General features: G+C 39.8%; 1 protein-coding gene across 1 annotated transcript; it reads left to right on the forward strand.

Annotated features, from left to right (window-relative positions):
• Nucleotides 1–11,412: 11,412 nt before the first annotated feature.
• On the forward strand, nt 11,413–15,459 carry LOC105491661 (POM121 transmembrane nucleoporin like 2). Its single transcript, XM_011758248.2, has one exon. The coding sequence runs from the start codon at nt 11,454–11,456 to the stop codon at nt 14,619–14,621; it is 3,168 nt and encodes a 1,055-aa protein (XP_011756550.2). The 5' UTR covers nt 11,413–11,453; the 3' UTR covers nt 14,622–15,459.
• Nucleotides 15,460–16,199: the final 740 nt, after the last annotated feature.

Here is a 16,199-nt window from a genome sequence, read left to right on the forward strand (position 1 = left end):
TATATAATTTACCTCACAACCTCACAACAACATAATACCTATTAAATAAGGAGCAGCTGAGCACGGTGGCTCACATCTGTAATCCCAGCACTTTGGGAGGCCAAGGCAGGTGGATTACAAGGTCAAGAAATCAAGATCATCCTGGCCAACATGGTGAAACTCCGTCTCTACTAAAAATACAAAAATTAGCTGCCCATGGTGGCGTGTGCCTATAGTTCCAGCTACTTGGGAGGCTGAGGCAGGAGAATCGCTTGAACCTGGGAGGCAGATGTTGCAGTGAGCTGTGATTGTGCCACTGCACTCCAGCCTGGTGAAAGAGGAAGACTCAGTCAAGAAGAAGAAGAGGAAGAGGAAGAGGAGGAGCAAAAGGTTTCAATAAATACTTCATAAAATAAGATTAATGAATGGCCAATAAAGCATTCAATGATGAATGCTCAACATCTTTATTCACTAGGCTAATGTAAATGAAAACCATTGTGAGATTCCACTACACACCCACTAGACTGGCTAAAGTTATTAAAGTTAACATACTGAAAATACCAAGTGTTGGCAAGGATGTGTAGCAACTAAAACTTTTAAGTTCCTGGTGAGAATGTAAAGTTGTTCAAATAGTTTGGAAATCATTGGACAGTTTTTATCTATTTAAAGACATGCCCAAAGAACTGTATCCTAATTTTCGTAGCAGCTTTTTATGAAATAGTTGAAAACTGGAAAAAACCTAAATGTCCATTAATATGTGAATGAACAAACAAACAATTATATATTCATATAATGGACTATTACTCAGCAATAAAATGAAATGCACCACTGATACATACAACAATGTGGATGAATCTGAAGAACATTACTCTGAATAAAAGAAGCCAGGCAGAACCAGTTCAGCGGCTGATGCCTGTAATCCCAGCACTTTGGGAGGCTGAGGTGGGGGAATCACTTGAGGTCAGGAGTTCGAGACCAGGCTGGCCAACATAGTGAAACACCCATCTCTACTGAAAATTAAAAAATTAGCCAGGCATGGTGGTGCGCACCTGTAATCCCAGCTACTTAGGAGGCTAAGGCAGGAGAATCACTTGAACTCAGGAGGCAGAGGTTGCTGTGAGCTGAGATCATGCCACTGCACTCCAGCCTTGGTGACAGAGTGAGACTCTGTCTCAAAAAGAAAAGAAGCCAGACAGTAAAGAAGAGATACTCTATTACTCCATTTGTAATAAATCTTATGAGTCACAACTAATGTAATAGAAATTAGAGCCGTTGGTTGACTGAGCCCAGGTTGAGGGTGCACTGATTGCAAAAGAACATGTGGGAAATTTGGGGAGAAGAAAATGTTCTGATTGAGGTGGTTGTGACATTGTGTGTGTGTGTGTGTCAAAATGATGAAACTGTACAACTTAAAATGACTCTTCTGTACATAAGTCATACCTCAATAAAGTTTATGCACACACAAAACAAGAAAAACAGGATTAGTAAGGTAGAAAATTCAGAGTATATTGAATTAAATAGAAAGAAGATTAAAAATATATTAGATGCAATAAACAACAAAAAGGGAAGAGAGAAAAAGTAGGTAAAGAAGGAATAAAATGAAGAATTAGTATCAATAAAAAGAAAATCAGAAAGAGGAAATATTAAAAAGAAACATAATTAAATTACCAAAAGATAAAAAAAGTATTGGTGATGGCTAAAATATAGAAAAGTTGCGAACACACTTTTAGAATAAACAGCAACCAATAAGTGAGTCAGAGAAAGTGCTTGAAAAGGAGACAAAGGTTATAAATTAATATCCAGATATGCAGGGAAAGAGGAAAGAGAACAAAAATATATAATTATTATGGCATTTTATTTACAGCATGTTATGTAAAATCCTACAAAGGAAAGTTTGGGAAGAAGAAAGTAAAGTAATAAACCAATATGAAAATAGCAATGTTTACAAAAGGAAAATGATTTTACTTTAAGACAATCTGAAATATCAAAGAGTTAAAAAAAAAAACGAAAAATTAAGCAAAGATGTCAAGGAGGGAAAATATATTTTAAAATAATACCTGAATTGTTAAATATATTTCTAAATTATCGATACTAAAAATTAAAAGAATAATTAAAAGCAGTGTTAAAATAAAATCAGAAATATTGTTTAACAGAAGATGATTTAAAAAGAATACAAACCTGAGGTCAGGAGTTCAAGACCAGCCTGGCCAACATGATGAAACTCCGTCTTTACTAAAAACACAAAAATTAGCCAGGCGTGGTGGCACATGCCTGTAATTCCAGCTACTCCAGAGGCTAAGGCAGGAGAATCGTTTGAACCCAGGAGGCAGAGGTTGCAGTGAGCCAAGATCGCACCACTGCACTCCAACCTGGGCAACAAGAGCAAGACTCCATCTCAAAAAATAAAATAAAATAAAATATAAAAAGAATATAAAACATTTTCAACTTAAATATAAAGATGATTTGTAAAAGAATAGAAAACATTTAATAAAATAAGACAGTATGAATAGAGAGGGAATAGAAATTGAGGGGGAACAGTATAAAGATAAAAAGAATGAAGAGAGAGAAAAAAGAAAAATAAGATATGAAAATCAGTGAAAAGAAAGTGGACGATAAGAAATAGACACTGTAGTAATGAAAGAAACAATACTAAAAGAAGATACAGAATGAGAAAAAATGAATGCGACCGGGCGCGGTGGCTCATGCCTGTAATCCCAGCACTTTGGGAGGCCAAGGCAGGCGGATCACGAGGTCAGGAAATCGAGACCACCCTGGCTAACACGGTGAAACCCCATCTCTACTAAAAATACAAAAACAAAAAACAAAACAAAAAAAAACTTAGCCGGGCCTGGCAGCCGGGGCCTGTAGTCGCAGCAGCTGGGGAGGCTGAGGCAGGAGAATCCGGGAGGCAGAGCTTGCAGTGAGCCGAGATCGCGCCACTGCATTCCAGCCTGGGCGACAGAGCGAGACTCGGTCTCAAAAAAAAAAAAAAGAAAGAAAGAAAGAAAGAAAAAAAAAAAAAGAATGCTAGAATTTGGAGAGTTTTGTGTAAAAAATTGTAAAAGGACAGCAAAAGAATAAAAGTTATACAAATCCACTTCTGAAGTCAGAGAAAAGCAAAACCATCTGAGGAATGTTGTGAGCTTTAATCATTGAAAGAGAAGAGCTTTATAGAGAAGTGGTTGTAAGAAAAAAATATAAAATATCTGGAAACGATGCAAAGCATTTCAAATGTGAAAACATGGACCAAAACAATATAGAGAAAAATAAGGGAAGTTACAACAGTACAGAAGAAGAGGTTATCCAGAAAGGAGCAGTAAAAAGAAATCCATAATTGGATTTTTAAAAAATTACTTAAGGTATAAAGTATAGGAAGAATAAAAATACTGAGGAGATATAATACATGAAATTAACTAAAGCTTGATTAAATAATATCAAAATAGTATATAAAGTATGGGGAGAATTTTAAAAATAAAGAATATCAAAGTAGAAAATGAAATATATAGAGAAAGAATATAAAGATAAGGTTACTTATTTAATAAATACTTGCTGAGCACTTATGTGTAAGCAATGTTCTAACACTTTGCAGATACTTAACATAACTAACCCTCACAAAATCCTGTAAGGTAGATAAAATTATTATTCCAAATTTACAGATGAGGACAAGAAGAGATTGAGTAACTTGCCCAGGTTCTCACAGCTCATATGTTGCAAAATTGTACTTGACCCAGGCAGTGGAGCCCATTCTGTTAACCACTACTGAGAAAATAAGTAGCAGAGAAGAAAAAGAGAAATGAAGGAAGAGAGAGAAAATTTTAAAAAAGAACAAAAATGTAAAGAGTCAGAACTTGGTAACCAAAATTAATGAAGTAAGACTGAAATAGAGGAAGGAAAATAGAAAGCTTGAATTACATTAATTTTGGAAGAGAAAGAATAAGAGTTGTACTGGCTGTTAAATTTGGGGGAACCAAAGCAAAACGAAAACACAAGGGGCCTCTTGTTAATAAATTACTAAGAATTTCAAGACAATGACAGCAGAACATTAAATCACGTATGGGGCCCTTCTATACATGGAGAATAAGACAAGGAAAAGCTTTCAAGAATCCTTAAACTGCCTTTGAATTCTCAGAGCAGGGGCCTTTGAAGAATATTTACCACAGGAGATTGCTGCTGCCCACAACTGCAGGCAGATACTCTCGCGCTGTGCAGAGAGGCCAAGGTTGGCTCCTTCCCTTTTAGGGAGGGCTCATCTGCATTTTGACTTGTCATCCTTAGTGCACATGCCTTTTGTGGAGGGTGGATTGCTCTGATGCATCCAGAGAAGCTGCAAATAGCTCTTCCAGACGCCAAGTATCATCATGGTGAATTTATTAGAATTATTAACTGAAGGTGCAAAGCCACCACCTGGAAACACACACTTTTTCCTGCCTGAACAATGCAATAGAATATTCTGCTGCATTCCCCAAGGCTCTAGGACTGTGATGGGAGAAATTAATCGGTTTAATTTCACTCAGCCAATAAAATTACCACGAGTTTTACTATTGCTTGGGCCTTGTTGCATCTTCCCAGAGAATGTTTTTTCCCTTAAGATGCTGCTATGACTTTTTTCATTTGGAGCAGGTTTATATTTCTGAAGTTTCCTTAAAAAGCAAACTTAATACTGTTTTGTTTAATGAGTCAATTCAATTTTTAATTGAATTCTCAGTACCTATATTAATTGGTATGTACAAAGTGATTTTCCTAAGATTTTAAAATTTTTACTGTATTTTAATTGCTTCTAACAACTTAAGTGTTAAATATTATAAAGTATATTTTACTGTGAAAATTTGAATGTACATTCATATTGACATACACACAAAAATGCAATATATAAAAGTTAAAATACTTTTTGCAAATACAAATTTACCCAATAAAACTGAAGAAATAAAATATTGCCAATACTTTGAAGCCCTAAATCTGCCCTTCTCGATCTCATCTTCCTTTCTTCCTCTGCAGAATAATTATTTTATATTTATTATTCTTTTTACTGTTCTCAATTGATTTGCCACATATATATGCATTATGAGAGAATATGTTAAGTTTGCATGTTTCTGAACTTTATATTAATGTTGTTCACACTTCTACATTCTGCTTTGTGAAGCTGGGGCTGGGACTGCAAACCTCACCCTATACCCTCTCTCAGAATCTAGCAGTGGAGGACTCTAGAAGGACAATGGAAAGCTGGAAAAGAGAGAATAAACTCTCAATTCTGTTGTTTTCTTCCTGTTAGCATCATCCCAGCAGCACTTCACTCTGTAGCAGCAGTAAGTTCCAGCAGCAATTAGTTCACGTTTTCAGTGTTGTTTTCCACACTCCCAGAACCAACCTCATCATATCCTCTCGGAGATCACAGCACCAGCTGGCCAGTGACCCCTCCTCAGAGATCTGGCTTCAGCACTGAGTCCCTTTCTCCAAGCTTCGAGCTTCTAATAACCCCACCTCTTGCACATGTATTTCCTCAGCTCTTGGGGTGGTAGCTGTTTCATGATGTTACTACTGTTCCTTTTTGCCTTTTTAGTCTTCCAATACCCATTTTACCAATTCCACCTAATACATCCTGTTAAAATAATCAGTGTGCTCTCTGTTTTCCTTACTTGATACTAATACACCTCATGTGTATGAATCAAAAGACAAAATTTATTTTCCAGTTTTTGAACTTTGTATCTATATTGTCTTTTTATTCTTTGCCTTCTTTTCCACAACTTTTGGTTTGTGATATTCATCCATATTATTGAATGTACCTGGAGACCATTCACTTTACATTGTGGTATTGTATTCCCCTGCACAGGTATATCACAATTAATTTATTTATTTTCTGGTGTTTGTTTTTGTGAATACACATTCAGATACCTTCCAGATTTTTTATATTCTAAATAATACTGCTATAAACATTCCTGTATTTGCCTTGTACAGGAATGTACAAATGTATAAGCTTTCTATAAGGCAGTGGTTTCCCAAATATTGGGTTTTATAATTTTAGCTCTTGCATTTAGCTCTTTAATCCATTGAGTCAATTTTTGTATATGGTGTGAGGTAAGTGTCAAACTTTATTCTTTTGCACATATCTATCAATTTGTCCCGGCACCATTTGTTGGAAAGACTGTTCTTTTCCCATTGAATAGTCTTGGACTCTTGGAAAAAGTCAGTTGACCATAGACATAAGGGTTTATTTCTGACTTCTCAACTGCAGATTCCATTCGTCTATATGTTTATTCTTATGGCAGTGCAACATTGTTTTAATTACTGTTGCTCTATAGTAAATTTTGAAATCAGGAAGTGTGAGTCTTTCAACTTCGTTCTAGTTTTTCAAGGGTTCCATGCAATTGTAGATGCATTTTTGGGGTTGAAGAAATTCCCTTCTATTTCTAGTTTGTTGAGACTTTTTATCATGAAAGAGTGTTTAATTTTTGTCAGATGCGTTTCTTCATCTTTTGAGATGATCATGTGGTTTTTGGGTTTTATTCTGTTGACATGGTGTATCACATTACCTAATTTTCAGAATTTAAAACTATCTTGCACTTCTGGGATAAATCCCACTTGGTGATGATATCTAATTCTTTTTACATGTTGTTGGATTCATATTGCTGGTGTTTTGTTGAGTATTTTTATGTCTGTATTCATAAGAAATATTGGTCTGTAGTTTTCTTGTGATGGCTTTGCCTGGTTTTGGTATAAGGATACTGGTACTGGCCTCGTAGAATGAGTTGAGAAGTGTTCCCTCCTTTTCTGTTTTTTGGAAGAGTTTGTGAAGAGTTGGTATTAATTCTTTTAAGTGTTTGGTAGAATTCAACACTGAAGCCATCTAGGTCTGGACATTTATTTGTATATAGTTTTTTATTACTAATTTATCTCTTTATTTATTATAGATCTATTCAGATTGTCTATTTCTTCTGGAGTCAGTTTCAGTAGTTTGCATTATTACAGGGATTTGTCTGTTCCATCTAAGTTATCTAATGTCTTGGCATACAGTTTTTCACAGCATTCCTTTATAGTCTTTTTGTTTCTATATGGTTAGTAGTAATGTTCACTCTTTCATTTTTGGGTTCCAATAATTTTGGTTCTCTTTTTTTCTTGGACAGTCTAGCTAAAGGTTTGCTAATTTTGTTGATCTTTTTGAAGAGCTAGTTTTTCATTTCATTGATTTTCTTTACATTTTTCTATTACTAATTCCATTAATTTCACTGTTATCCTGAATTTTGCTTCTGTTTAGTTTGGTCTTTTTCCAGTGTCTTAAGGTGAAAACTTAGTTTACTCATTTGATATCTTTCTTCTTTTTTAATATGGGCATTTATAGCTATAAATTTTCCTCTAAACCCTAATTTACCTGAATCCCATAAGTTTTGGTATGTTGTTTCTTTATTTTCATTTATCTGAAGTATTTTCTAATTTACCTTAATATTTCTTCTTTAACCCACTGGCTATTTAGAAATTTAATTTCCACATATTTGTGGATTTTTAAATTTCTCTGTGTTTGATTTCTGATTTCATTCCATCATGATCAGACAACATAATTTGCATTTTTTCTATCCGTTTCAATTTATTTGGATTTGTTTTATGACCTAGCATAGGATCTATCTCAGAGAATGTTCCATATGCTTTTGAGAAGAATGTACATTCTGCTGCTGTTTAATGGAGATTCTATAAATATTTGTTAGGTCTAGTTGGGTTTATAGCATTCTTCAGGTCTTGTGTTTCCCTACTGATCTATTTTGTAGTTGTTCTATTCATTATTGAAAGTGGGGCTGAGGATTCCAACTATTATTTTTGCATTGTCTATTTTTTTCTTCATTTCTGTCACTTTTGTCTTATGTATTTTGGTGTTCTTATTAATTGCATAGATGTTTATAATTATATCTTCCTGATGGATTAGCCCTTTTTGTCCTTACTTGTCCCTAGTAGCATTATTTGTTTTAAAGTCTACTTTTTCTATTAGTATAACCATTACAGCTTTTTTTGGATGAAGTTGCATGACATATGTTTTACATCCTTTTACTTTCAATTTACTTGTATCTTTAAATGTAAATGGTGTCTTCTCTAGACAAAAGATAGTTGAATACTGTTTCTTTATCCACCCTGACAATCTCTGCCTTTTGATTGAATTGCTTAATATATGCACATGTAATATTATTATTACAATTATATTACTGCTATATTTGGATTTGTCTGGTATTTACTTTTTATTTTCTGTATGTCTCATGCTTTTTGGTTCTTCTATTCCTCCTATATTCCATTTTTGAATTAAGTAAATATTTTATACTGTAGCATTTAATCTCTTTGATGATTTTTCCACTATAAATTTTGAATTATTTCTTCAGATTTATACTAACTTAATTTCAGTGAGATATAAAAATCTCACTCCCATATAGCTCTTTCTCCTATTTCTCCCTTTTAATCATATTATTGTTATACATATTACAACTATAAATATTACAAACCTAACATTATTACAATTATTACTTTATGTAATTTTATGTGTTTTAAATAAGCTGAGAGAAACAAGAGGAGAAAAAATATGTGTGTGTGTGTATATATATATATAAAGAGAGAGCTTATTCTATATTAATCTTCTTGTTTATCATTTCTGGTTTCTTTGTTTATTCCTATAAATTTGTCTTAAGTTATTTCCTTAGCCCAGTGCAGCTTTCTTCTCACCCACCTCCTTTTGCATAAAACAAATCCAAATAAATTAGCATATATATTACATTTCTATATGCTATAGGCTCCCAGATGCATAATATGCATATTGTTTTGTACAATTACTTTTTGAATCAGTTAAGTACACATTTATACTGTCTTTTATAATTACGTGATTACCTTTACCAGTGCTCTTGTTTTAAATGTGTATTTGAATTACCATATAGTGTCACCTTCAGTCTGAAGAATTTCATTTAGTATTTCTAAGACAGATCTTCTAACAACAAATTCAGTTTTTGTTTATGTGGGAATGTCTATTTTGCTTTCGTTTTTGAAAGGTAGCTTTGCTAGATATAGAACTTTGGGCTGACAGTATTTTTTGTTGAACACTTTGAATATCTTATCCTGCCGGGCGCGGTGGCTCACGCCTGTAATCCCAGCACTTTTGGAGGCTGAGGTGGGTGGATCACGAGGTCAGGAGATCGAGACCATCGTGGCTAACACAGTGAAACCCCATCTCTACTAAAAATACAAAAAAATTAGCCAGGCGTGGTGGCAGGTGCCTGTAGTCCCAGCTACTCTCGGGAGGCTGAGGCAGGAGAATGGTGTGAACCTGGGAGGCAGAGTTTGCAGTGAGCCAAGATTGCGCCACTGCACTCCAGTCTGGACAACAGAGCGAGACTCCATCTCAAAAAAAAAAAAAAAAAAAAAAAAGGAATAAGAATATCTTATCCCACTGCCTCTGGCCTCCATTGTTTCACATGAGAAGTCAGTCATTAATTTGTTTAGGGTTCTTCTGTAAGTGATGAGTCATTTTTCTCTTACTACTTTCAAGATTTTCTCTTCGTCTTTGTCTTTCAGTGCTTTTACGTGACATGTCTCTTTGTGGAACTCTTTGTATAATCCTATGTAGAATTTGTTGAGCTTTCTGGATGTGTAGATTAATGTTTTTCAATTAGATTGGGAAGTTTTCAGCCACTCTCTTTGACAATTTTTTCTACTTCTTTCTCTGTCTCCTTTCCTAGTGCTTTCATTTTGTGTATGTTGGTGTGCTTAATGGTATCCCACATTTCTTTACCTCCTCTCCTGAAACCACTGTTGCACTCTCTTTGCTATCTCTATTGTTTTGCCTTTTCCAGACTGTCATGTATTTGAAGTCATATGTAGCCTTTTCAGATGGTTCCATTCACTTAGCAATGTGGGTTTTAGGTTCCTCTATATCTTTTCATGACTTGACAGTGCATTTCTTTTTAATGTTGAATAATATTCCACTGTATGGTTATGCCATAGTTTATTCATTTACCTGTTGAAGGACTTCTTGGTTGCTTCCAATTTTTGCAATTATGAATAAAACTTCTATAAACATTCATGTGCAGGTCCTTATGTGGACACTCACTTTAAGCTCATTTGGATGAACATATGGATTGTGGTGGTTGAATTGTATTGTAGGACTGTGTTTTAGCTTTGTAAGAAATTGCCACAGTGTCCTCCAACGTGGATGTACCATTTTGCATTATCATCAGTAATGAATGAGAGTACCTGTTGCTCCACCTCCTCCTTAGCATGTGGTGTTTTGAATTTTAGCCAATTGAATAGGTGTGTAGTAATATCTTACTGATGTTCAATTTTTAATTATAGTATCTTACTGATGTTTAAATTGCAATCAGTAGTATTTACTGATGTTTAGTTATATATAGCTAAACATTGACATATAGCATATGTTTAGCATCCTTTTACACTGTTTACCATCTGTATATCTTCTTTGGCGGGGTTTCTGTTCAGATATTTTGCCCATTAATTTTCTACCTTGTTATGAGTTTTAACATTCTATGTATGTTTTGTATACCAGTGCTTCAGCAGATACATACGTATTATGCAAATATTTTCTCCAGTCTGTGGCGTGTCTTTTCACTCTCTTAACAGTGCCTTTCACAGAGCAGAAGAGAACAGGAGGTGGCCTGAGCAAGGGACTGAGCCGAGTGTTTGTGGAGGGCTCAGGTTCTGGGCCGTAAGACGCGATTTCCCGTTCGTTCACTCCGGATCTCTGAGGCCACTCCTGATGGCAATCGCCATGAGTTTTCCAAGTGCGAACAGGAAGGAAACCTGGATTCGGCCGCTGGGAGACACAGGTGGACCTCAAAGGTGGCTGTGCGGCAAATGACTGACATCTACTGGCAGCGTCAAGAGCTGCAGAAAGGGAGAAGCGCGGGGATCTTCAATCAGGGGCCTTCCCGACTGCTAGTGCCACAAATGCCATCCGGACAGCACAGGTACACCGGTCCAGACCTCCAGTCCTGCGCACCTGCGAAAGCCGCCCGCACTCACCCCGCGGGGCGCGGATAGTGCTCCCCACTCAGACTCAGGGGATCCCGCGGGCAGACAGATCTGCGCCGGGGCCCTGAGCCCCCTGAGCCTGTACCTTCGAGGCCCAGAATAGTCGCAGCCTGGAAACTGTGCACCCACTCGATTCCAGCTCCGCGCCACTTGGTGAATCCGGACCACAGGGTCCCAGACAGCCGCTGCCGACGCCAGGGGCGAGGGGCCGTGCGCTTCCTCTCGAGTTCCTCTCCCCGCGCCAAGTACTGTAACTCGCTGCAGAGAGAGCAAAACGTCTGACCGCCCCGCTGAGGTCTCAAAACAGCTAAGCAAGTTACTGGGACTGCTGAAGTCCCGCGCGTCCCCCGTTCCCGCGGGTGCCGGGTCTGGAGAGTGCCAAGCGCCCTGAGACTCGCGCTTTCCTCGCGCGTGAATCCCAACGGTCAACCGAACACTGCGCTCTTCGACTCGGTCCGATTGTGCAGATGTCCGAAACCTCGGAAGCCAAAACCTTGCTTGAAGCCACTGACCCCGCCTCATATCTCCTCATGGGCAGTTTCCTGAGCAAGCTGGGACTTTCGCCCTCGTCCCCAGCCCAGGTGCGCGCCGACTTGCCCGAGAGGCCCACGAAACGCCGGCCAACTCAGCCCCTTCACCAAGTTCATCGGGTTCAGTTCGTCCACCGCGCCCACCCTGCCCCACGGTATAGACCTGTGAGGAGGTCGCCAAACCTGGATCCTGCCAATCCAACCACGTGGCTGGCCAACGAGGCTTGGAGGCGCTTTCCCATGAAGAAGTCCCAGAATTCCACCCTGGGGCCTCTCCCTTCAGACTGGTGGGAAACTTACTTAAAGCGGACTATTTGGTCTCTTCGACATCCTAGGCCAATTTGGAGCCCAGTGACCATCAAGATCACTCCTCCTGACGAGAGGGTGTCCCCTTCCACTTCTCCTGAAGATGTAATTGCCCTTGCAGAACCCCCACCCTCTGAGGAGCCCTCAGATCCATGTTCAAAGGAGACAGTGTTGAGGGCCCTCAGAGAGTGCAGAAAAGGGAAAGGGAGGTTGGAAGAACCACTATTCCCTGAGGGCTTGGACAGTAAGAGAAGGAGTCCAGAGACCAGACCATCTGCATTTAAGCCTCTGATGAAAAATGGAACCCTCACTTCTTTTGTGCCCAGGCCTGGGCCGCTGAAGAGAAGTCTCCATTCCTGGAGCTCGGATCACAGCTTGACTAAGAGACCCAGTTGCTCCTCCATGAGCTCCTTGGCCAGCATATACAGAGGTGGTCCCCTCAGCTCCAAAAGGAATGCTATTTCCAGCTCTTACAGCTCTTCCAGAAATTTCTCAGACCCTTGGAAAAGAAGTATTCCCAGTGTAACATTCGAGACACCAGAGTGGCCAATAAAAAAGAAAAAAATTGATCATCGGCCTTACTCTTCAGTCCCACTGGTATCAGATTTTGAGTCCTCAGGAGCATCTGGAAGTTCTGGGCAGCAAAATCAAAAGATTCCACAGCTGCTGTCTAGCCCTGAGAACCTGCTGTCGGAGATCCCACTTCCCCAGCTTGGTTATGCAGTCTCTGATGAGGACTTGACCTTGGGGAAGAAAACTGAACTACAGCGGAGCAACAACGCGAGAGAAGATACAACTGAGGTCACCACAGACCCTGTCCCTGAGACTTGGCTTGCTATTCAGCCTTCCCTATCTCTCACTCTGCCTTCTTCGGAAACAGATCTAACCCAGGGGGCGAATCCTCAGTTGCAAAACTTAACAAAAATGCAGAAGTCTCTAGGTCCACTGACCTCCCCACAGTCCACGGGAGAGGTAACCAGTGTGGCCCATTCTCCTTTGAAGACACCCAGCCTACCAACCCCACCAGGGTGCTCACAGTCAGAGCTCCTTCCAGGCACCTCTCCAGACTCAAAGCCCACAGCTACTTTCATCGTGCTGACCCCCACCTCTCCCACATCACCAGTTACTGACACCATCTGGCTGCCTTCAACCTTTCAGGCTGACAGGTCTCCCATGCCCCCAGACCCACCTGCACCACCCACCATCCAAAGTACTTTGCTTGGAATGGTGAGTAGCCCAACTCCCCATCTTTCTGCATCTGCACCTCCTGATGCAACTTCTGCTCACCTCATGTTAAAACCGATTTTGGGGCCCCTGCACAATAGCGAGATTGGAGGTTCCTCATATTCCAAAATTTCAGTCACAGCTGCAGCGTCTTTAAGCTCTTCCCTCTCAACTCAGGGCACCTTAACTCCTACCTTCAAGCCTATCTTTGGCAGCATAGATCCACTTCAAACTATGCCCATGATAGCTCCTTTCTCCTCCAAGCAGACCCCTCCTCCATTTACTCATGCTTCTACCCATCATTTCCATGGCCTGGTCAAGGCCACCACTGTGGTCATGCCCACCACCCTAGCCAGCACATCTAAAGACTCTGTTTTTAAGCCACCTTTGGATTTTGGTGTAGTGAATGTTACAGGTGCCATAGGCAACACTTATTCTGTCCCTTCCACTTGCGACACTTTCCTGCTTAGGACTGCTCAGGCCTTCAGAGCCGACTTCACCCCAGCCACAGGATTCATTTTCCCACCACACCACCGTCCTACCATTCCTACTGTGCACACAGTCACCATCTTTACCCAGGTCCTTTCCAGTGCTGTCCAAATATCCCCTAGAAGCAGCACTGCTAATTTCAGGAGTGTGGGCAGCCCTCTGCCCGCCTCAGCCCTAGTATCCACGAACTGGCCTCCATCATCCCCCAGCATCTCCAGCCTGACTCCAGCAATCACAAGTCCCTTGGGATCAAGCTCAAGGCCACCTTTCCCACTATCCCAAGGAGCTAATCCCCAGCCTGCATTTGGTGCCACAGATGGACAGAAACAAGGGCCTTCCCAGCCAGCCCTTACTCCAAGTGTCAGTAGCTCTTTTCTTTTTGGGAGCTCAGCAGTGGCATTGCCAACCCCAGTGCCAACTCCAGCTCAGCCAGCCTTCATTAGTACCACACAGTCAGCCTTGGGGTGTTTGATACCCTCAGCCTCCACCTCTCAAACCCCTGCCAGCACCTGGCCAGGCATTGGCAGCATTCCAGCAGGTTTTCCCATTAGTCAAGCTAGTACAACTGGGTTTAGAATTGTAATTCAGACCCACCAAAGTGGGGCTTTTGGCTCAGTGTTTGGCAGCAGAGCCCCACGACCTTTCGCTTTTGGGGGATTCGTGACCCCTATGGACTGTGATGAGTCTGGGATTAGAATGACTGGCCCAGACATGAGCTCCACCTCCGGAGCTTTCAGCATTGGAGCATTGCCTAGTGGGACCACCAGTACCATGATCCCATATGGAAAAGGCTGGAGCCAGAACACTCAAGGCCTGCCCAGCCACAGCACAGCTTTTGCCTTGGGGAGAGCCAGCATTTCTGCAAGAAAGACTATGGCCCCCATTGCTCAAAGCACCCCAGTCCCTGGACAAGCTAAGGCAGGCAGCAGTGTTGACTTTGGGATGCCTTTTCCACCTGCCCAGGGCTCTGTTGGGAGAGGACCTTTTAGATCATCAGCCTCTTCATTTTCCATGGGCACAAAATCAAAAACCTCAAAGAATCGGGAACAAGGGCATTCCCGAAGGCATCATGCCTACAAGAAGTAGCCTGTGTTCCCTGTCACTTGCACCCTGATTTGGACCTCAGTATTGTTTTTGAAAAACCTCAGTGTCTTCCAATTTTCTAAAGTAAACATACTTCAGATCTAAAGCTGGAGCTTTAGATGTTCACACTGTGTGTACTAATCTACATCCTTGAAGAACGTGAAGGACTAAAGCATCTAGTGGTGATTGCAGATTGAGGCCAGGTGTTCCGTTGGACTTGAACAGAACCTCGCCTTCCCCTTCCTGTCCACTCCTCTCTGTGTCAGGTGTGCAGCATGCACATCAGCAGGATCTATAATATCCAGACTTTCCAAACAAGTTGAATGTCTATCAGTAAGAACATTTTTTCATACATCCCACCATCCCTACTGCTGGTAAACACTAACATGTTCTCTGTCAGTCACTATACATTGTCTTTTTGAGAGTGTCACTTAAATGGAATCAAACAGTATGCAACCTTTGGAGACTGGCTTCCTTCACTCAGCATAATTCCACTGAGATTTATCCGAGTTGTTACTTATATCAATCATTTATTTCTTTTATTGATGATTAAAAATCCATTTTTAATTGTATTCAATTGTATGAGTATACCACAGTTCATTTATCCATTTACCTGTTGAAGAACATTTATTTCCATTTTTTCTCGATAATAAGTAAAGTCACCATAAACATTCACGTTCAGGTTTTTGTGTGAACATGTTTTCATTTCTCTAGGAAAATTTCTGGGAGTGGTATTGCTGGGTCATATGATAAGTGTATATTTAACCTTATGAGAAACTGTCAAACTATTGAGTTAATGAGAATCCTATGAGTAGGCACTGTTTCAGTCATTATTTTGCAGATGGGGACAGAACAATGAGGAAGCCAAGTAGTTTGTCTAACGACACACAGTGAGAAAGTGACAAAGGCATGAATTGCGTCTGGGGTGTTGGCCAGGATGCAGAGAAAACATTGTACATTGGTGGTAGAAATGTAAATTAGTACAGCCATTATGGTAAATGGTATGAAAGTTCCTCAAAAAACTAAAAATAGAACTGCCATATGATGCCCCAATCTCACTTCTGGATGTATATTCAAGGAAATTGAAGTCAATGTGTTGAAGGGATATCTGCACTCCCATGTTTATTGCGGCATTATTCACAACAGCCAGGATATGGCATCAACCTAAATGTCTGTCCATCAATGACTGAATGGATAAAGAAAATGTGGCATAGATACACAATGAAATATTATTCAGCCTTAACAAGAAGGAAATTCTGTCATTTGCAAATGTGTAAGATGAACCTGGAGAACATCATGCTAAGTGAAATAAGACAAGCACAGAAAGCAAATACCACATGATCTCATTTATTTGTGGAATCTAATATCGTTGAACTCATAGAACTAAAGAGTAGAATGTGGTTACTGGGGTTGGGGGAGAGGAAGGGAATGAGCTATTGGTCAAAGGGTACAAAGTTTCAGATAGATAGGAGGAATACGTTTTGAAATATATTGCACAGCATGGTGACTATAAGTCAACAAAAATGAATTGCCTATTTCAAAATAAGAGAGTAAATTTCAAATGTCCCACCATAAAAAACG

The sequence above is a fragment of the Macaca nemestrina genome, chromosome 5 (genome assembly GCF_043159975.1).
Source record: "Macaca nemestrina isolate mMacNem1 chromosome 5, mMacNem.hap1, whole genome shotgun sequence".
Lineage (NCBI taxonomy): Eukaryota > Metazoa > Chordata > Mammalia > Primates > Cercopithecidae > Macaca > Macaca nemestrina.

Bases quoted from the DNA above. Each gene is read 5' to 3' on its own strand.
- LOC105491661 (XM_011758248.2), top strand. From the start codon at position 11,454: ATGTCCGAAACCTCGGAAGCCAAAACCTTGCTTGAAGCCACTGACCCC.